Below are 22549 nucleotides of genomic sequence, written 5' to 3'. Positions count from 1 at the left end.
TCATTTCAAACACATTGTTTTTGAAGTAGATGTCTGTGTATTACATAAATTACTTAAACGTAGTATACATTGAAATGCACAATGTAAACTCAGCGTACACAGTGTACTATTCATTTTGTCCGTTTAATCATCAAATCATTTAAACCTGCATGGTAGCCTGTTCCTGTGATTTGAACAGGAGGACAAAATGGCCAGCCCTTACAGGATGAAAATAAGAGAAGGAAAACAGGTTTTATGCATGTGATCCTAGAGGAAGGATGATAAGTCTGGGTGTCACCGGCTTTTTCTTCCTTGCAAGTAAGGAGAGCTGCCAAGTCCTGAAGAAGACTAAGTTAACTCCTAGAACCAAATGTTTACAAATATGCATTCTTAACAGACTACTACCTAAGCTATAAATAATCAAACTTGCTATCCACAAAAAAATAAGATAACTCAGTTATTCTGGTACTAGTTTCAAAGGGAATGCATTTTGATGTGTTATTTGGAATTTTTCAGCAATTCAGAAAGGGTCAGTTGATTTTGTTCACTTCTATTATTAACCCAGAAACATGTAGAATATTAGACATCCTTTGTCAACTAACAGAACTTTATTTTATTATAATGTCTTTTAGTGAGGGAAGATTTGGTCAGCTGCAGATTTTCTACAGCACTTCTGAGACTGACGTTGTAGCTCTTGCTGTGGAGCAAGGTCAGGATATCCTGGCCTACTACGAGCCTCCTGTACAAGGAATTCCTGACAAACCATCCAAGACCAGAGTGAATGTGTCAGCAGCAAGTGACCCTGTGTATTCCTGTGCAGCTCAGTGCCTAAAAGAACAAGCATGTTCAGCCTTTACATTTTCCAGTGCCTCAGGGATTCCTCTCTGCCTTTGGCTGACGTCAGATATCAGCCCATTAACTAACAACACTTCAGGGTTCCGGACCTACAAGAAAAACGTTACCAGTGCATTCGCCCTCTTCAGCACACAAGCCATCGCTGGCAGTGATTATGAACCTGTTACAAGACAGTGGGCCATAATGCAGGAAGGGGAAGAGTTTGCAAATCTAACAGTTACCATACTGCCTGACAGCCTGCCAGAACTGGATGAGAGATTCACTATAACCCTTTTGAAAGCAGAACTGATGAACGTCTCAGCCAGCTCAAAAAACCAACCAACCATAGGACAGCCAAATACCTCCACAGTTATCATAATGATGAATGGAGACGCATTTGGAGTGTTTAAGATCTACAGTGTAAGTCCCAATGCAACAGAGAAAGGTCTGTATGTTGAAGTAGAGGAACGTCCTCAGACCAACGTGCAGCTAATGATACACAGAACAGAAGGCAGCCTGGGACAAGTGACAGTGGAATGGCGTGTCATTGGTGGGACTGCTACTCCAAACTTGGATTTTATAGGTGTCGGTGAGACTCTGATGTTTGCTGAAGGTGAGACAAGCTCTCGTTTTGGCTTCTGTTTTGTAAAACTAAGAAAAAGAAAAAAGAACGTGACAAGTACACGATACTGTGGATGTTTTGACAACTGATATCTTCTTCTTAGGCTAAATTTTCCTGAATGCTAAGGATACACGTGCAAAAGAGTATGGTTGTTCATTAGCATGTAGCATTATCTTGCAGAACACACACAGTGGTAGCAAAGCACAATGAAATATCTAAGCACAATAAATACCTAAGGGTTTTTATTAAAGAAATATTGCAGTATAAATATTGCACTATAAAGATTTCCTTTACCACATAAGTAAGGATTAATAAAGTCGAAGATAGTTGTTACAGCAAGGATAATGGAAATGAGAATCAGGCCTAAGTGGTCTTTTGTTAGCCCTCGGTCACTACAGTACTAATTTTTCATGACATCTCTTTAAATTCTGAGATCATATTGTAACATAACAAAACATATTTAAACGTAACATAACAGAACATATTTAAAAGAATTGCAAACAGGACAAACAAGTCCCTCTCAGACATTACTTAAGTACCATGCAGCATGCTGTATTTTATGCTGTATTTTATTTTTTCAAAGTCTGAGTTAATCGAACTGATATTTTGAAAGCAATTTCCAGGTGCGTAGTAAAGATTCTAGTGTGCTAGCTTGATAAATCATCTGAATAGTAAGGCATGGCTGCTGGCAATGATTGTGAGGCTGACATGTAATTACATTACCCGTTATAAGTTTAGTAAAAACTGATTTTGAAGTATTTTGAAAGACAATCTAGCAGGAAATACATATGTATTCTGTAAATTGATATTCTAATGATCATAAAACACAGCTGGGTTATGCACACGCACTGAACAACAGGATTGTGTTGTAAATTTTAATGGATATATAGCGACTAGAGATTAACGGTGTTTGCTGCTTACATTATTATTCTTTGATAGTCCCAAAGGCAAGGAACTAACAAAATGTCATCCCATTTCAATGCATTCCCTGGCTCAGTAAATGTACTCATATTGAATGTACACCCTTGTGTAAATGGTTCATCGGAGAGCTTAGCACCTGGCAATTTATTTTTTTTTCAAGAATGATATTCCCCTTTTCTAAGTTAAATTTTAAAGTCATAGAATTTGTAATGAAAATAAAGAATTCTAGGCACTCCGAAATAATTCCTATATAATTAATTTCTACATAGTATATTTAATGATGTGATCGTTTTATTGGCTTAATGTGACTGATCAATAGTAATTAGATAAAATTTCATAATGACATTCACTGACTTCCAGAAAGGTAAATAAGTTTGTTTCATGCAATTTTAATATATTTTATGTATTTAATTATTTTCAAAATGAGATGATTGAGTCTTTTTACAAGGTGGTTTCCAAGTGGACACACGGTTGTATACGTTCTTCTCCTTGTAGGTGAAACAAAGAAGATGGTCACGCTGCCCATTATAGATGATCCAGAGCCAGAGGATGATGAAAGTATTGAAATCAGCCTGGTCCATACTGAAGGAGGGAGTCGAATTTTGCCCAGTTTTGACACTGTCACAGTGATTATTCTGGCAAGTGACAATGTGGCAGGAATTATAAGCTTCCATACAGCCTCAAGATCTGTTATTGGTTGTGAAGGTGTGTTCTTTGTGTTGACCACGCTCAAATTTTAATGCCAGTTTCCATCTTTGTGCTTTCAGTTGATAATGACTCACAATGATTGTGTTTCACTGTTCAGAGAACACCAGCAAGAAGTGAATATCCACATACCTGACATGTACTTTGAACTCTTGCAAGCATTCATAGAATCACAGAATGCTTAAGGTTGGAAGGGGCCTCTGGAGGTCATCTGGTCCTTTCCCCCTCAAGCAGGGCCACCTAGAGCAGGTTGCTCAGGACCATGTCCAGGCTTTTGAGTATCTCCAAGGAGGGAGACCCCACAATCTCTCTGGGCAACCTGTGCCAGTGCTCCCACACAGCACAAAAGTGCTGTCTGATATTCAGAGGGAACCTCTTGTGCTCCAGTTTGTGCCCGCTGCCTCTTGTCCTGTCCCTGGGCACCACTGACACGAGCCTGGCTCTGTCCTGTTCCACCCTCCCTTCAGGTATTGAAGGACACTGATGAGATCCCCCTGAGCCTCCCCTTCTCCAGGCTGAGCAGTCTCAGCTCTCACAGCCTCTCTTCCCTTCCCTTGATCACCTCGGTGTCCCTCTGTTGGAGTCTTCCCAGTACGTTTAGGTCTGTCTTGCACTGGGGAGCCCAGAGCTGGACCCAGTGCTCCAGGTGCAGCCTCACCAGTGCAGAGTAGAGGGGAAGGATAGCTCTCTCAGCCTGCTAGGGATACTTGGCCTAATTCAGCCCAGAATGCCATCAGCCTTCTTAGTAACAAGGCATGTTGCTGGCTCCTGCCCAGTGCAGTGTCCAGCAGGACCCCAAGCCCTTTCTGTCAAGCTGCTCTCCATCAGGGTGCACGCCCTGGTGCCTGGGGCTGCTCCCCGCCAGGGGCAGGACTCTGCCCTTCTCTTTGTTGGCCTGCACGAGGCTCCTGCCAGCCCACTTCATGACTGCCAACATACACACACCTAATAGTCATAAGCAAATCAGATCTATCAGCGACTTACAAAGAATTTAAAATATTCTAGAAAACATTCCTGCAGAAACACTAGGGTAACATCTTCCCTTTGTCTGTCCCATGAACCTGATGTTTTTTTATGGCAGATGATTTGGGAAGTAGCAATTATAAGAGAAAGCAAACATTTGAGAAAGAACAATAATAATTTGGTATGTACTAAACATTTCTACTATTGTTTTAAAGAATACACGGCATGTTTCATCTACAGTTTGATGCAGTTTTGCATAGGATGATAATAGTACTGGTGGTGATTGCTTTAGGTGGCCTTTGATGGAATCTCAGTGTATTGCAGTATCACGTTTCTCTGATGTTTGAACTGATGGGCAGGGAAAGTTCACAAAACAGGAACTTGTCCCCTAATGTGTGCACTACATTTTCTGTTTGAAGAAAAATGGCTTTCTCAACCAAAGGTTTTTTGTTTTGTTTTCCCAACATGAAAGGGCATCATAACCTTTGGTTTTTTATCTAGGTATGGTTTGTGTTAATTCTGTGCCAAGCCAGATGTGATATGATTAGCTAAGAAGAGCTGTTAATGAGCACAAGGAATTAATACAAACTGTCTCAGTCCCAAAGTCCCTGAATACTTTCAACTGGTTAAATGTTATTCATAGCATGCTACCAAATGCTGGCTGCTTGAAACTGAAGTACTTGGCTATAGTTCTATTATTATATATAGTTATTATTATATTATTTTTCCAGGTTGTGAAAAGAAATAGTTCATTGCCTTCCAGCCAGAAACAAAACAAGTGAACTAAGTGTCTTTGATTAAAAAAAAAAGAGAGAGAAAAAGGGAGAAATAGAGAAAGAGCAAAAGAGCTAAGGCATTTAGATTATTTTAGTTTGTCAAAATATTTTTTTCATTCGAAAGCAAAATTTACCAGACATAAATCCAAATATCATTACTTTTACAGTTATTGTGTTATTGAAAATTTTCTGTTAAGTGAATACATTTTGTTTTCACAATGTGCATGTTATTTTTTACCTTATTGAGGATAAGTGTAGTATTTTTTTATTGGACAGGGGTCTGCGACAGTTGTGTAACTGTATTACAAGAAAATGCACTGCAGTAGCTTAAAGTAATGAGGAAGAGGAGAGCGGCTGATGCTCCCTTCTTCACAGCGATAAATACCCACCTCTTTGTTTCTCTATGTAAGAGATGCATCACTTATTAAGTCACAATGTAGAAATGTAAAAGTATGGATAAGGATTAAATATTAAAAAAAATATTGAATTTAGCCTAATAACACTTTCAATCTTCAGAAATCAATTAGTGTTCATATTAGCATTTCTTCTGGATAGGAATACCAAAAAAATCTTGGTAAAGCTGGTAGGAAACATGGATCAGTAAATAACTACTTGGAATCTGTAATAATGACTTCAAGTTTCTTCTCAGTGTTTGGATTATAGTGGAACAGCTTTCTATATCATAAAGCATTTTTCCCAGTCTTCAATGAAAATTCATTATAACTTATAGAGATATATTGAAATAAGCTTTGCCTTATTTGTGTGTGTGTGTGTTTTCCCAATGGTACTAAACCATTGAAACCACTTTTCTTTTAAATCTTTATTTCTTTGTAATGGATATGCAAAATTCTCAAATAGAACATAGTGGATTGCAGTGCAGTGTTAAACACTGTAATGATTTAGCCTCAGAGGAACCTGTAAATTGGGAGTCTACCATCCAGATATTTGACTGTAGAAGTGGAATCCTTGTGATATCAATAAATTTTGAATTCCTTAATTTTCTTAGAAGCAACATGGACCAACTTAAGCCAAAGATGTCGACATCAATGTCGACATCAATGTTGACATCTCTGAGACTTAACTGAAGTTTGAAATGTTGGGGCTGAATAGCACATTTATGTATTTGAAAATGGGTGTATACAGTTTTTGTATTACTTCTTTACAATATTAAATTTTATTTAAGTATATTAAGGGCTCTTGAAGTTAAGAATTCCTTTCTCTTTCATTGGTAGCCAATATACATGCATATCTCTGACTCTTCCTTACAAAAAATAAATGTAACTAGAAAATTTTCAGATTTTTCTTGCCAGTTTTAGCTGTACAATGCTGTACAATTCTGTAAGGTAATACAGTAGAATAGCAAGACAGCATCCTAAGTTGCTGCTCTCTAAATTGCATAATCAAAGGGACTAGTTGGGCAGCATAATGTTATTATAACATTATCTTATGTTTTGTTAATTCTTCAATAAGCAAAAGAAATCTCATGTATTGTTTTCAAAAATCTCAGAATTGTAGATTTCTGCATATTTCATGTCTCTGAAAGCCAATGCAGGACAAAATGTGCTGTTGAACTTAAATTCTGTGGACCTGAAAAATGCATATGAAATATGAATGCCATGTACCTACCTATTATAAATAACCATCTGTCCTCTATTGTGAATGTTTTGCAAAATATTGCCTACTGATCTATTCCATGTTGATATAACATGCTAATTTCACATGTCCACATTTAAAATATTTAATGGAAATTTTGTGAAAAACTTGTGAATATAAAACAATTTCCACATTTTACAAAGCCTACTAAGAGGTCTACTCTTTTTAATTAAAGTGCCTTTGGGGTTAAATGTTATAAATGTGCAAAATACCATAGTATTTGCTTCCTTTATATGCACATTGTCCAGCAATACTGATTACCTCTGAGATTATAAGAAATTATTAACATTTTCTGAATGTTTTGTTTTCTAACAGTGACCATATTTGTAAGTTCGAACTCACATAAATGGAACTTACAGATAATTATAAGCATTTTTTTCTGCATGCATTGAATAAAGTCACAAGACAGTGCAAATGTTCAGATAATGTGTATTCTTTCCAGGGAACTGTTGTAGAAAACTACTATTATTGTTGGTACATACAGTAGTTACTGTTTTGTACAGTTTACAGACTTGTATTGCTCTAATGTTTGCGCATGTTTTCATGAACATTCCCTTTCTAAGTTATTCATCTATACCAAGTTCCCTCATATGTTCATAATTATTTCCAAGTGTGAACTAAAAACAGAAAAAAAAAAACTAGAAGAGTTTTAAGTTTAGGTTTTTCTTTTCAGCATTAAAAGTGAATGTGGTATATAACTACTGTGAAATTCAAACTGACAAAAATAGCAATATCTTTCAGGAAAAATACTTTAACTGTGTGATGCATGTTTTTGACCTCTCATTTTTATAACCAACATGTAGAAGAGGAGACCCTGAAACACTGCATCTTGTCCTTTATTCCTAGGAGAACAATTACAATTCCACATCGTAAGAACTCCTCCAGGACTGGGAAATGTTACTGTTGAGTGGAAGATAGTAGGACATAATGTAAAACAAAATTTTGCAAACTATTCTGGAATACTTTTTTTTCCTGAGGTAAGTCCATAAACAGTGATGTTGGCTACAGGAAAATAGTGTGATTAGAACTGATCTGAGAAAAAGTGTGCCTTTTCAACAGTCCTTCTTTCTTGGTTTGATTATTTAATTTCTCACTTTTTGACTTACAAACTGGAGGGAGCTTACAATTCTTGATACTTAACTCTTCTTAAAGAAATTGTTCAAAATACTTGTCATTATGATATCACTTGTGTTTTATAAAATAATGGCTAATCAATTTACCCTTAAAACAAATAGGGGACGTTGAATACAACATTGTATGTTGATCTGCTGGATGACCATATTCCTGAAGAAAAAGAAGAATACCAAGTCATCCTATACAACATCAAAACAGAAGGTAATGCAGAACTATAGCCAGCTACATCTTAAAAATACCATTTAATAATATAATATTTTTAATTTTATTATTTCATTTTGGAGGTATAGGACTGAGCAAACTGCAGCTGGTGCAAAGTACGCAAAGTTCATTAACATTTTATTGAAATAGGCTTGGTCCTTATGTATGTATATATAAATCCCACCGTGTCTCCACAAATACACTTAAATGGTTTTCAATCCTGATTTAACTCTGCCTATTTAATTCAATGGTTGTTTCTTCCCTTAATCTTAATGCAAACTGAGTTTACTAATATGTCATGGATAGAGTTGCCATGAAACATGCAGATATTTTTATCTTTTTAAACAATCTTGTCAAGCTGCAGACTTACTGATCTGTCCCTGAATTCAAGGTGGTCAGAATATTTTATTCTTGCCATTAAAATTATAGTGAGAAAAGAAGCCTTAAACTGCATCCGTTCTGAAATACCTTTTTTCAAACTGAAATTAATGTCCAAACACCAAACTAACTTGACATGGATTGTGTTGCTGCGAGGTGCCTTATCAACTTCCGAGAGTCACTGTGGCCCAACGGGATGAGCAAAATTATTCATCAAAGCAATAGTTGGAAAACATATCAGTTTATTGATGTAATGATTGTGAAGTGGAATATAGTTTTAAGCTTTTGGAGGTACTTCCTGGGAAAATGGTTTATTTCCTTTTAAAATATAGGGAAGTTGATATTTGGCACTGGCCTGTTAAGTTTTCTTATTTTTTAATACATTTTTGTGACTTTGTACTTGGTATGCATAAAATTTCTGTTTCTATTTGTTATAGAATGTAAGTATATATATGTGTGTAGGTCCCACACCATCCACATACTTCAGTGAGCTTTGGTTTCGTGGTATTTGCATGGCTACTGAACGTTATTTAAATGTAATATTAACAATAATGTAAGACAAAAATATTAGTTGCATAACACTTCATTCACTGCAGTCCACTGATTCTCTTGCAGGAGTTTCTTCTACAGGTGCTGCTGTTTTGGATAGTCAAGGATATGAAGCTGTTCTAACAGTAGAAGCTAGTGATGAACCACATGGAATTTTGAATTTTGCTTCCACATCCAGGGTGGTTTTAATCCCAGAAGAAAACAAAACAATTCAGCTTTTTATTAACAGAGAATTTGGATCTCTAGGTCTGTATAACAACTCCAAGAGAAAGGAAGTTTTGTTTTGCTTATCATTAGGCAAATAAAAGCCATGATAATGAAAGTTTGGAAAAATCTTTGTTACAGTTGGTATTTTTTTCAGAACTTCTAAGCTTCTTTCTGCAGACTTGGAAACTAAATATTACTTATTACTAGAGTCATAATCCTCATTAATACAGCAAGGGATCTGAAAGCTGTAACAATCAGGTGGCTATTAAGGTTACCATATTTTTGTCTAATGAGTCTGTCTCAAAGCATTAGTCTCTTCAGAAAAAATAAAAAACATGAGAAAAGTGACATGTACACACATCCCACATATTTTTTCTCTGAATTTCAGGAAGTCAGCACCTTAGGAATGTCACATGGAAAAAGTTGTGTCCAGACCATTGAATTCAATTTATGTCTCCTCTGACAATTTCTGATTCCTCTTTGAATCAATTTATCCATTAACATCCTTTAAACTATATAGTATTCAATTCTACAATACAATAGTGTGCTTCATGAAAAAAAAAAATGAATCTTGTGTTTGTTGCCTGAAAATAGCAACTTATGTTGTGAGAAAACATGTATAATAATTTCCTATTTGCCTTTTTGGACTATATTTACACCTCGGTGATAATCTGGCTGTTTCTTTTGCCATACTTGTTTTGAAATGAAGTAACATTTACAGTGCTTTTCAAGATCTGGAGACACCAGAGAGTTTTAGAGACATTTTAATGACACTATTTTTCCATTTATTTTTTAATACCAGTCCATACTCTAGTGTACTCTTTGAACACTATTCAGTAAACTAATGTTTTAAGATAATTGTTCATAGTAAGTGCAAGATCTCTCACTGAATTAAAATAAGCATCGTTACTTATTTATTAATTAGGACTCTTTTATCTCTTACATTTTATTTCATATAGAGCAGCTTTTAATTTCATCTATCATTTTATTTCAGGTTCATACTCCTTATGTTTGCCACTTGACTTACCCTACCAGATTAGCGAGAGGTGGCTTTATTCTCAAAACTATAATGTATAACTTTTCTGCTTGGTAATATTTATCCATGTGTCCCCTAATTTTGTTCTCTATTGAAGTTTGTCAATCTACCCAGGAAAGTATCTAGATTTATTAATCTGTGTTTCCCAGCACTGTCTTTAGAGCCTTTCTTAGATATCTGTCATTCCCAAAAAGTGTCCTTGTTGCAAAAACTCATATTAATGGTACATGAGATGTCCCAGTTAGTCTTTCAGCAATTTCATATTTATGGTCCACAGAACTTCAAATTTCTGGATGCATTTGGACCCAATGATTTTTGAGTCCTATGCAGACAGACAAGTCAGCAAAGGTCAAATTGAAGGCATATTGATAACGGTAACAAAGGTACACTAGCTCCAATGTACTTTGGATAACTCTTTTAATCCTTCTGTTTTGCAGTTAGTCTTTTTATTTTGTGGATGAGAATTTGATCTCTTGTCTTTATCCATTCCAGTGAACATTATATAAGAACTGAAAAACAATTTTTTTTTTCTTTTTTTTTTTCTCCTCACAAATTAAACAGGTACTATCAATGTTACTTATGCCACAGTTACAGGATTGCTCACTGTAAGTAATCAGACAGAAGAGACTGTGGCTGAACCAGGAGCTGATTATGTACCTGCTTCTGGCTCACTGATTTTAGAAGAAGGAGAAACATCAGTTGCCATAAATATTACTATTCTAGAGGTAACCTCTAAACCCTTTAATTCTGTACTTTTCTGTATGATTTCAAAAGGGTAATATTTTGGGAACTAAAGCTTGCAGCCATTATTTGAAGCCCTGTGTTATATTTCACTATCATTTAGAAAGATGGTTTCAATCTTAATATTAAAATCACAAGGGATCAAATAGTCACAGAAAGCAGCTCTACCTCTGTCTAAAGGTAATAAAGTTGTCTCATTAAAACTTTACCAACTATCTAGTAGTATTTAGAACAGTGTGCTTCATGGCTGGCTACAGGCTCATACTTTTTCATTGCTGGAGATACATGCCTCTAAAATCGGTCAGTAATTTATTTGCAAGAATAGTTTAGCGTCACCACAGGATCTTTTTCATGATATATAATGTCTTACTTAATTCTTCCACGATAATCAGTTTCAGACCCAATAAAATTATTTCAGGAAAACAGAAAAATGAATTCTAGTGTCACAGTAATATTAGAGACTTGTTGTGTGATCCTTTTTGGTGACTTCTGTGGAAGTTTCTTAAAGGACAATGAGAAGAGGATGTACTGTATTTGTGTTTTGCAGGATGATATACTTCCCTATGTGTGGGGTCAGGCCGACAAATAGGGCCCTCCGTTCCCCTGAGGAGGGAGTCGCCTACAACAATCACCCTTCTTTCTTTCTTGGTGGAGGCAGTCCTGAGGCGTGGAGTCAACTTCCTCACCTCAGGCATCCTCCCGGGTAGGCTTCCTACCTCATCCTCACCCACCAGTCTCTCCAGCTCCAGGGCCTCAAACCTATTGTTCAAGGGCACCTGGGAAGGCGGCGCCGGCAGGGGAGGGCATCTCCTGCGAGGTCGAGCAGGGACCTGTCTCCATTCCTCCTCAACTCGCAGGTCCCCTCCCTCTGCCCGATGGCAACAGGGCAGGGGGTCCACCCCCCTTTGGGGCGTCTCACCCTGGTCCCTCTCCCTCCGGTCCTGCAGGGAGTCGCTCCACCAGTCTATCTCCCGCTCGCACTCCCTGATATCCCTCAGCCTCTGCACCTCCTCCTTAAGCTCCGCCACCATGCGGACCAGGTCGTCCACCTGCTCGCACCTCACGCAAGCAGTCTCCCTGCCTCCCGCCGATGGCAGCAAGAGGCTCAGACACTCCCCGCATCCGGAGACCTGAACTGCCGCATGTTTGGGCGGGCAGTCGGTCTGGGTGTGCACTGACTTCCTAGAGAAGGCACCGTGCCTGGTGGAGACCATTGTAGCCCAGCTGACAGGAGAGTGCCGTTAGAGGAGTTGTCCCTATGGGCGGGTGTGAGCGCTCCGCCCTGCCCGCCAACTGCCTCGCTAACTGCCGCGTCACTCCCCCCGCGTCACTCCCTGTTTGCCGGCCCTGGTCGCCGCGCTCCTGGTCGCTCGCGCTCCCTAAGGGCTGCCTTTGAACGGCCGGGGGGAGGAGCTGACGCTGACGCTGCTGGCCCCGCCTACGCCTCGTCAGCCTCCCTCACGAGGGCTGCCGGTGCCTGGCGGCTCCCTCACGTAGGCTCGGTGCCCGAAAAATAGCCCTGCCTGTCCCGATCCCGCGCTCCGCTGCAGCACGCGTCTGCCCCGGAGCCGGTCGCCTCGGCAAGGCGTGTTTTGCAGGATTGTGTTTTGCAGGATGATATACCAGAGGTGCAAGAATTCTTCTTGGTTAATTTAACTTCAGTGGAACTCATCATGAACCATTCAACGTCATCCCCACCTAAGCTAGGTAAAAACATCTTATAGCAAATTATTTTTACTTTTCCTTTTTAATGGTTTATATTATATTACCTTGGGAGATTACCATTATTCCTCTTACTTACCAACTATGCTGAGATGAGACATGGTTATTTAGAAGAAACATCATAGAATATGAAATAGATTTATTATTACACTTAATCTCTTGCTTTTTAAACTCTGGGAAAATTTAAATTAATTTTCGTAGAGGAGTTAGTAATTATCAGTTGGAAAGGACAATTATTTGAAAAGTTTATTGGTGATTTTTTCATCTGATTTTCATTTACAAACTACAAAATGGAAAAAAAAAAGTAAAAAAAAAACTTTATGTGGCTACTCTGCTCACTCTTTTAAAAAAGTCTGTTTTTATTCTTTTATCACTTTTAGGAAACATATTTTATGGTTTTCCTACTCTTGCAATGATCTTTATTATTTGCTTAGTCTGCTTCTCATTTTGCTTCTTCAGAATTCAGTAGAATAGTAGTCATTAGCTTTAAGAACTGTTGGATTATCCTGTGGTACTAAAGACTAGTTATATAATGTCAGACATCTTCTTTGACTCTTTTCCCTTTTCTTTGCATGCTTATAGAAGTGACTGAGTTAATTCGTTACAGATTGAAAGGTAACTTGCAAGACTCATTGCTGATTTGTGAATAGTTGAGTCTAAAATATGAAAGGAGTAGCATATAAGAATGAAAGATTCATCCAAACTAAACAGTGTTGTATAGTCTCACTTTCTCTTTGGCTGTCTCCTTGAACCATGACCATTTAACACTGATGTGACACTGCATTGGGTCAGCTTTACTTACAATGAGAAAATAATAGTTTTAAGTCATAAGGAAAAAATGTGTTCACATAACATGTCAGTGAATTCTTCTGGTAGAAGAAATAGCCTGACTCAAATACGTGTGTCCGCGTGTGTGTCTGTGAGCAAACTCTTACAGATCCTGGGTGAACAGATCTGACTTCAGGGTGACATGAGAAAATGCAGGAGTGAAGCAGAAATGTCTCTAATTGCCATTACTCCCTCAGGATTTGTAAACCTCAGTAACACTTCTGTTGTCTGTGTAGAGCTATTGCTCATCGTCATCTCTACCTCATAGTGACAGGCTTAGATTCATGGCAATAATCTTCTACTTTTGTTCAGTTTTATCTGAATTGATGGAAAAATGTATATGGATCTAAACATAATATACTTATGGCAGACTCGGTGAAGTCAATTTGGTTTTAGAAAGTAAGTTGAAGTTTATAAAAAGTAAACAAGTAAGTTAAGGTAGTTGTGTGGTGCGGTTGTCTGAAAAACAACAACCTATTTTCTGAGAAGTATTAAGTTTTGACTGTAAAGTTCTGGTCTCTGAAGTTAGTAGACTTTTCTGACATTAACCTATTATTTGGTGTTTTTCACACTGCAGTGTATTCAATTACGATTTCAGGCTAATTGTAAATACCTGTATGTCTTTATGGAGCAGTAGAATATTACAGTATGTGAACACCCCACAAATAAATTAATAGTTGTGTATTTGTAGTGAAATCTGAGGTGTGCCATTAGAATGTATGATGAGGCACTGAAGCACAAATAGAAGATGAAATGCTGAATCATTTATTATTCTTCCTCATTGTCTTTCTCATACTCAGAATGGCAAATGCAAAATATTGAATGTCATTGTAATAAACACTTATAGTGAAGACAAATTAAGATTCCATCGCAAATCTAGACTTTATTATTTTCTAATGTTTTATGTGCTGTTTAACTTTCTACATTTTCCTTAGTCTTTTTTTTTTTTATGCATTATTAAATATTACAGTGCTAATTCAAGACGCATTATTGCACTTCTAGTAGTAAGGACTCTTTCCAGTTATCTTGCCCACTCCCATTTTCTCCTACACATTTTTTGTAAAGACACTGTAATATTAGTACCGATTGAATAAATGCTTCTGTGATTCTTGAAAATCAAGAAAATTGATTTTATTGTTCTTTAATTTTTGTCTTTCTGTTTTGCCTTTTAGATGTGGAAGGTTTAGCTTCTCAAATTGTTATCGATGCTAATGATGGTGTAAGAGGAGTAATTGAATGGGAAGGTACCAAGTAAGTCTCATCTTCCTTGAAGAACTTACTGTGCCAATTAGTGATTGGTGTTGCCCATTTTCTTTCTAAAAGTAAAACTCCTGTTAAAAATAGGGCCATGTCTTTGAGATGGTAAAGTAATCATTCAATTCAGCTGAACTAGAAAGTGGGATTCCCACACTGAAAACAAAAATTCACTATTCATCTAATCAGAATTCTTTTACTTATTACTACTTTCACTGTTGTCCTTTTATATCACCAATTTGCCTAACCTCCCCAGCCTGCATCAACTCTTCCAGCCTCACCATTCATGTAAGCAAAAACCAAAACAAAACAAAACAAAAACCTCGTGTTACTTAATTCAATTTAGATAAGAGAAAAAAGGTAAAAAGGATGCGTTAGAGAACTATAATGTAGGGAATAATTCAGAGTGAAAATGTAATAAAAATATACTATCTTTTTCAAAAGAACATAATCAGTGAACATTGAGAATTATTCTTTTTATTTTAGTTTTGAAGTTAGTGAATCTCATGGGAATCTGACAGTAATGGCTTACCGAAACAGAGGATCATATGGCAATGTGTCTGTATTTTTTTATGCCCAAAATTTGGAGGCCCAGCTGGGTTTGGATTTTAATGTAACCTCAAGGGTAAGAAGCAACTCTAAATCTAGTACTTTTTATTCTTTCAGCTTCCGTAAAAGAATATCTTCTTGATAATTCTGCAGAATGATCAGTAGTGATGCTAGATGTTTCAGCTTGTTTCAGTTGCTTTGGTAATCTAAATAGAATGAAATAAAAATATTCTTATTCTTACTATTTATTTCTTTTTTAAAAATATATTTTTTAATATAAAGCAAAATGTAAACTTTCAAACATCGATTTCAAATTTAATTTTGATTAGACATACAAACTTTTTCATAGACTATTTTTGCAACAGGACTTTCAAAATAAATTATTCTTTCTTGTCCTCATTCTGTAATGTGCTGAACCTTTATATTTCTGATTCAATCAGTTTATAAGGAACAGAGAATATGGCTCTTCCTATGCTTTCCCTTCCTTCCTATTTCACAGAATTCTGTTTACCGTAGTCAAAAATTTCTGTGTGATATTAACTGATGTAAGTATTCGGTGCTTTATGTGTTTCAACGCTAGACTCTTTTTTTTGCTGATGGAGAAAGGCATAAATCTGTTGATGTCATGATTTTTGATGATGAGATTCCTGAAGGTGATGAGAAGTTCCAGTTAATTTTAACAAATCCATCTCTGGGGCTGGAATTAGGGGAGAACACAACAGGTAAAACTTAGTTTTAATGTTCCATTTCTTTAGAATTCTGTGGCACACATTTTAATTCCACTTTTCTGAATAATCATATTTCAGAAAGCACCATTGTCCTGCTATGGTGAATCTTTATACTCCTTTGGAAGGTTCTGAAACATCCCTGTGAAATCTGTGCAATTAAAAAGTTTATATGTAAAGCAATGAATCAGAAAGCACGAAGATGAGTTTTTCAATGTGTACTACCTCACTGAACTGAGGTCTTTTTAGAGAGTTCATAATCCTTTTCTAGGAGAGACTATATTCTTCCTGTCTAGAGATCTTCCTAGTTAAAGTGAAATGCCTTCCCATTCTCTTCAGGTAATGTCATGGACACATAAGCATTATATACACACTAAAGGAAGAATGTATTTGTGTTTATGTTATGTATTATGTTACTATATATGTATATTTATATTTTACTATGTTAACCAAAGAATATTTTCATTATTTCTTTTTCAAAAGCTACAATTACTATACTTGCCAATGATGATGGCCATGGAGTTTTGTCATTCAATAACAGCAATCACTTCTTTCTGAGAGAGCAAACATCTATCCATTTGATGGAAAGTGTTGCAGTATTGAATATTATCAGAGAACCACCTCAGGGAATATTTGGCACTGTGACTGTTCAGTATCTTGTAAGTGAGATTAATTCTTCAGAGGCAACAATGGATTTGACCCCTTCTCAAGGATATATTGTGCTCGAAGAGGGAGTCAGGTTCAAGGTAATATGCTAGTTATTACCAGAGAAGTCTAGGAAGCTTTTTTTTTGGAAATATTGGAAAGATTTCAGAAATGTCTGTGCTTTATCTTCTGTTTATTTTTTCTACTTCTTTCATTCATAAAGTGAATTGAGTCATGAGCTGTGACTGATTTCCTGTTATTATCTGATGTGGAAGTGTGTGAAAATTAAATGGGCTCATCTTTAGGTGTTTCTTAGTTTGTAAGGGTTGAGGTAAATTGAAAACAGTACACTATAGATAACGTTCATGTGTGCTTTGGAACAGTTCTTTTTATGTAGTCAATCTATAGCTGAAATGCAAACTTACTTTAAATTAAAGTGATAATTTGCAAGCCTAATAGTTAAGATCAAAGTAAAAATCCCATTCTGTAATTTAACATTTTAGTTAGTCTGAACTAAACAGAATGTGCTGCAACAAATACAAAAAGTAGAACAGTTGTCTGTCTTAGGATTGGAAAATAACTTAAGTATTAAGCTCACTGCCTCTATACTGTCCTCACAAGAATGTCAGCTACAAAATGAACTAGCTTAAGTTTGTGAATCCTGACTCTTCTAAGGTTTAATCACAATTCGATTTATTTATTTTTGCCAGTAAAGCTGGTGAAGCTAGTGTTAGCATATTACAGGCAATAGGATAGAAACTGAGACAAACTTTTCTTGGAAACACTGGTTTTCAATTTCTGGCCTTTAGATGCATTTGGAATCACAATGCAGCAGATCTATAAGAAGTTGGAGCCTTCTTAATATAGTTGGTAAATATGGTTTATTGTGGAAATGAACAGAAATATAAAACATTGTAAATTTTGTATTATTTCCAAATGCATCATCACTAACTTTTTATTTTGTACAGCAAGGCTATGCGTACCTATGAAATTTTTTGCTTGTTTGAGTAGTGTGAAGGATGACAGTGAGCCCCAAATGAAAGTGAAGCACTTAGCTTTCTCTAGATTGCTCTTTGCTAGTTTGAGATTGCCTTTAGAAGACCTGATCTTCATCCACAGTGGTGTAGGAGAGGGAAAGAAGCATCGAGAGGAAAGAGTATTTCAAATCTCTCACTATTCTTGCTTTTTTTTTTTCCTTTTCCTTTTCTTTCTTGACAGCACCAGTAGTGAGATTACCCTGTTTCCCTGAAGATAGCTTAGCTGCCAACTAAAATAAATTAAAACCAACTTAACTGATTACACTTATAGCTGTGTTGTGAGTATAAACTACCCAAAAATGTATGGAATAAATAGAGAACAAAAGTATGAAATTAGGATCAAAAACTTCAGAGGATCATAGGATGAGAAAAGAAAGAAAAGAGAACAACAACAACGAAAAGTGAATATGCTCATCTTAGTGTTGCACCAATGGAGGCCACTAGATGGATGGCTTTAGAACCTCAGTCTGAACTCAGTCTGAGCTTGCCTCAATTCTGTCCTCTCCAGCTTCATGAGCTGCTCTTCTCCTGCTATGCTATCCAAAGCCTTATAGTGAAATAAATTTAAAAAAAAGGTAGCACATTCTGATAGAGCTGTGTCATCATCTGTTATCATGTCTCAATAACATTGTATGCTTGTTTTGTTATCAGACGCTGCATATTTCTGCGGTACTAGATGAAGAACCAGAAATGGATGAGCACTTCATTGTCACCCTGTTCAATCCAACTGGAGGAGCCAGACTAGGCACGAGAGTGGAAACTATGATTACAATATTACAAAACCAGGCTCCACTAGGGCTTTTCAGCATCTATACAGTTGGAAATAGGTACTTTACACTGATCAGTAAAAAGGAGATAGTTGCTCATACTCCAAAGAGATAATATTTCTCTACAATTTTGTTTTTGATGGATCGCATTAAAGAAATTCAGCAACCCAATTTGTAAATCTGTAACTTTGAAAGGTATTGTGAAATACTATTACTGCTAAACAAAAGAGTAGAAAAATGCATAAAAAGGACTATTCATAATCCAAAATTTCAATTTATTTATTATTATTTTTCTTTATAAACTAATACTTCACTAGTGCCTACATATTCCACTGATAGTATTCCATGTTAAAAGTTCCAAACCTCATATCAGTGTCCAGGAAGTCATACGTTTTATAATTTACTTTCATTTTTAAACCTGTAAAAAATATACTTTCACTGAAGGCTGTTTTTCAGAAGCAAGTGACACATATGGACTGCCATTTTTAAAAACCATTCAGCTGAAACCATACAGATTAAATAAATTTACTATTTAAATAAAAAATGTATGTATGCTATTTTATTAATACATTGATGTTTAGAGTTAATAATTTATATTAATATTTAATAATAATATTATCTAAACATTTATTACGTGAATTTAATATACTTAAATTTCAGTCTGTTTAAAGATTTTGTTGAATTGCCTATGATTTTGCATGATTGTAGTAAGGATCATTGGGAAACCCTAATTAATGTAGCTACCAGTCCATCAGATACTGAAACCTGTTATTAATATTTTCTTTTTATTTCTGTTGTATATTCTGCATCTGGAATTGTACAGTAAAAATCTTATTTTTATTACAGCAATGAATATACTATAAAATAATTTTTTCCTTATTTTTATGATTCTCACATTTAGGACAAATTTCATCATAATTGAAGAAGCCAACACTACAGCTTATTTGAAAGTTTCACGGAGTAATGGGCTTAACGTTTCTGTGAGCGTTGAGTGGGAGACATCATCAGATACTGCATTTGGCATCAGTACGTTCACTTTACAGAGAATGTCCACTGCTTTTGTAGAAGTGGAGATAGTAAGAGAGTAGCCAAGCATACAGGAGATGTAGCTTGGGAATGTAAATTCAAGTATTCAGACACAATTCAGTTAATATTTTCCTATGTAAGATTTAGTAGATAAAATACTTTAGCTGCTTAAGAATCACCTTGTCATCAGCCACTTCTGCCAGTTTCAGTAATCTCTATTTCTGTCTTTGCTGCTAATATGAACATTATTGTCACTAGCCATTTATTTATTTATTTATTTGTGTGTGTGTAATAAAATTTGTTCCGTACTACTTGTAACTCAGGATCTTTCTAACACAGTATAAATGACATGTGACATGCAAGAGTCTAGCTCCTGGAGTTTAGTTCTGACAAGACGGTGCTTAGGGACCGTCTTGGAATAAAAACATGAACATGTTGTAAATGGGGAACAAAACATGAACATTTTGTAATTTGTCTTTTTTTTTTTTTTCTTTACTACTTGCTATCTAGCTAATTCTCTTGTTAGCTAAATTCCAAGATCAATTATTATGAGTCAGACTCAAATTGCCTATATGTCTTCCATGTGCAGTTGTAATGAATGAAAAATACATTTACTGCTTAACTCTCATTATATCCTTAGCATTGTAACATTTCTATGTATTTATATACACTTATAACAAATACTAAGACACAACTTCATCATTTCTCATACTAGGTCTGGCTTTGGGAGGTAAATAATGGGAATGGGGTTAGAAAAGATCTCAAGAGTAATATAATAGTAAATAGTGTTTTTATTTTATTTTATTTTATTTTATTTTATTTTATTTTATTTTATTTTATTTTATTTTATTTTATTTTATTTTTTACTATATTGCAGGGGGTGGTATCAGTGTCCTATCTGTCTTGCAAAGTTTTGTGGAAGAATCAGCATCTGGTTGGTGTTTCTTTACCTCAAGAGAAATCCTGTACGGTGTTCTGTTGCGTATGCCTCCAGCTTTGTTTTCTACTGTCTACCAGTGGAAAGGAGTATTTGTTCCTGTTGAGGTAAATGTTTGTTTTTGAACACCAGACATGCTAGTTAATAAGGAATTTAAGTCACAATCTTACTTTTTTTTTATTCTTCTTGCAGAATTTCAGTATGTGGAATCCTACAAGTTGTGTGTCTTTCCAAATTGGAGCCTCTTCCTACCTTGTGGTTACTCATGGAGGAGCCACACAGGGAGCTTCTAACAACAGTGTGTATGCATTCATGGCTGGACACAGATTGTTGTGGGTAAATCGATTTTAATTTTAAAATCTTAAAATAGTATGGGTTGGCAAGGACCAAGGGAGGTCCTCCAGTCTGGCCATGTTTTAGAAAAAAGCACTCTGTGTGACAAGAGTTAGTTTTGTGTCCTAAAATACTACATAACTTCAGTGATGTAAGTTTGTCATAGTTAGTTGTTTACATTGTTTGTATTTTTTATATATTTACATTTGAGGGTGCAGGGAGGATTACCTGGGAATCACAGAATCACAGAATTGTCTAGGTAGGAAGAGACCTCCAAAATCACCTAGTCCAACCTCTGACCTAACATTAACAAGTCCTTCACTAAACCATATCACTAAGCTGAACATCTAAACGTCTCTTAAAGACCTCCAGGGATGGTGACTCAACCACTTCCCTGGGCAGCCCATTCCAATGCCTAACAACCCTTTCGGTAAAGAAGTTTTTCCTAACATCCAACCTAAACCTCCCCTGGCGCAACTTTAGCCCATTCCCCCTTGTCCTGTCACCAGGCACGTGGGAGAACAGACCAACCCCCACCTCTCTACAGCCTCCTTTAAGGTACCTGTAGAGTGCGATAAGGTCGCCCCTGAGCCTCCTCTTCTCCAGGCTGAACAACCCCAGCTCCCTCAGCCGCTCCTCATAAGACTTGTTCTCCAGACCCCTCACCAGCTTCGTTGCCTTTCTCTGGACTCGCTCGAGCACGTCCATGTCCTTCCTGTAGCAAGGGGCCCAAAGCTGAACACAGTACTCGAGGTGTGGCCTCACCAGAGCCGAGTACAGGGGCACAATCACTTCCCTAGCCCTGCTGGCCACGCTGCTTCTTATACAGGCCAGGATGCTGTTGGCCTTCTTGGCCACCTGGGCACACTGCTGGCTCATATTCAGCCGACTATCAACCAATACTCCCAGGTCCCTCTCGGCCAGGCAGCTTTCCAACCACTCATCTCCCAGCCTGTAGCTCTGCTTGGAAGTGGGGGAAGAAATTCTCAAGCAATCAAGTCATAGAACATTTTCTGGAAAATGTATGATAAGTTATGTTAATTCTGTAAATTAGTTGCTTATATATATATATATATATATATATATAAAATATAAAGTTTTAAAAGCTATTTCATGTATAGTTTTATACATAATTTTGGAATTCTTAACATTCTATGCGTACTTTTTCTCACTATATACAATGTAATATAAAATGTATTTGTTTATATACATATGTAGATAAACATAGTCACCCTCATATTTCCCTTGCAGATACAGACTCTTTCTGTTCTGGATACCAGACGTGTGAAACATTTTGCAGTGGAGGAAGAAGACTATTTGATTATTGTGAGTCACACAAACAGTTCCAGTTCCATCCAGGTTTGAATATTCTTCAGTCTTCTCTGGCTTTAATGTGGGTAGTTTGCTTATTTCTGAAAGGATAATGAAAGGAAGTAAATCTATAAGCATGTATTTCTGACATATTATTTTTGTTTCTATTGGAAATTTATAACAGTTAAAATTCCAGACTTGTTTGGATGTATAAATACTCTCTACCTGAGTGTACAATTTACATCTGGTTTGTTTTTATTGCTACTGTTATTTCAGTTTTGAAATGTAGCATGTAAACAAAGAAGTAGCTTCTGAATATAAACCTGTTCCTCTGAAGAGCAGGCACAGCTTCTTGCAGTAGGGTTAATTACCAATTACTGAGGGAACATTGTCATAATATATGCATTTTATAACACCCTCTGGGATAAGATGCTGTTGTTACTCCAGCAGATGATATTTGCAATAATACAGAGGTTGTATTAGTAGAACGAGTAGCTATGCCTTATTGACAGCATTCTGACAATATAATTTTGTATAGGACTTCTCTGAAAAAACATAAGAACATAAGAAAATGTTAGAGCCACAGTACTAAGCCAAGCTGCTTCTGGGATTTGTGGATATCTTCAAAATCTGTTACCTACAATAGCCTAAAAAAGTGACCAGTGACCTAAATGATTGTCCTGAGTACATTTATAGCTAGCTATCTAATAAACGAC

The 22549-nt window shown here is 36.4% G+C and overlaps 2 protein-coding genes across 2 annotated transcripts; both read left to right on the top strand.

Moving 5' to 3' along the window:
• Positions 1 to 585: 585 nt before the first annotated feature.
• Positions 586 to 11462, top strand: LOC310890698 (adhesion G-protein coupled receptor V1-like). The gene is made up of 7 exons (XM_083853017.1): positions 586 to 1426; positions 2852 to 3061; positions 7300 to 7430; positions 7689 to 7788; positions 8782 to 8961; positions 10520 to 10683; positions 11247 to 11462. Exons 1-7 carry the CDS (start codon positions 601 to 603, stop codon positions 11286 to 11288), a joined length of 1653 nt encoding a protein of 550 aa, XP_083709143.1. The 5' UTR covers positions 586 to 600; the 3' UTR covers positions 11289 to 11462.
• A 586-nt stretch (positions 11463 to 12048) lies between these two features.
• LOC310890699 (adhesion G-protein coupled receptor V1-like) lies at positions 12049 to 22039 on the top strand. Its single transcript, XM_083853018.1, has 10 exons — positions 12049 to 12406; positions 14422 to 14500; positions 14990 to 15128; positions 15633 to 15774; positions 16261 to 16523; positions 18111 to 18286; positions 19128 to 19252; positions 20130 to 20296; positions 20382 to 20525; positions 21774 to 22039. Exons 1-10 carry the CDS (start codon positions 12373 to 12375, stop codon positions 21885 to 21887), a joined length of 1383 nt encoding a protein of 460 aa, XP_083709144.1. The 5' UTR covers positions 12049 to 12372; the 3' UTR covers positions 21888 to 22039.
• The last annotated feature ends 510 nt before the right edge of the window (positions 22040 to 22549 follow it).

This window comes from Anser anser, assembly GCF_964211835.1.
Source record: "Anser anser genome assembly, contig: HAP1_SCAFFOLD_365, whole genome shotgun sequence".
Lineage (NCBI taxonomy): Eukaryota > Metazoa > Chordata > Aves > Anseriformes > Anatidae > Anser > Anser anser.
This window is presented reverse-complemented; position numbering and strand designations above follow the sequence as displayed.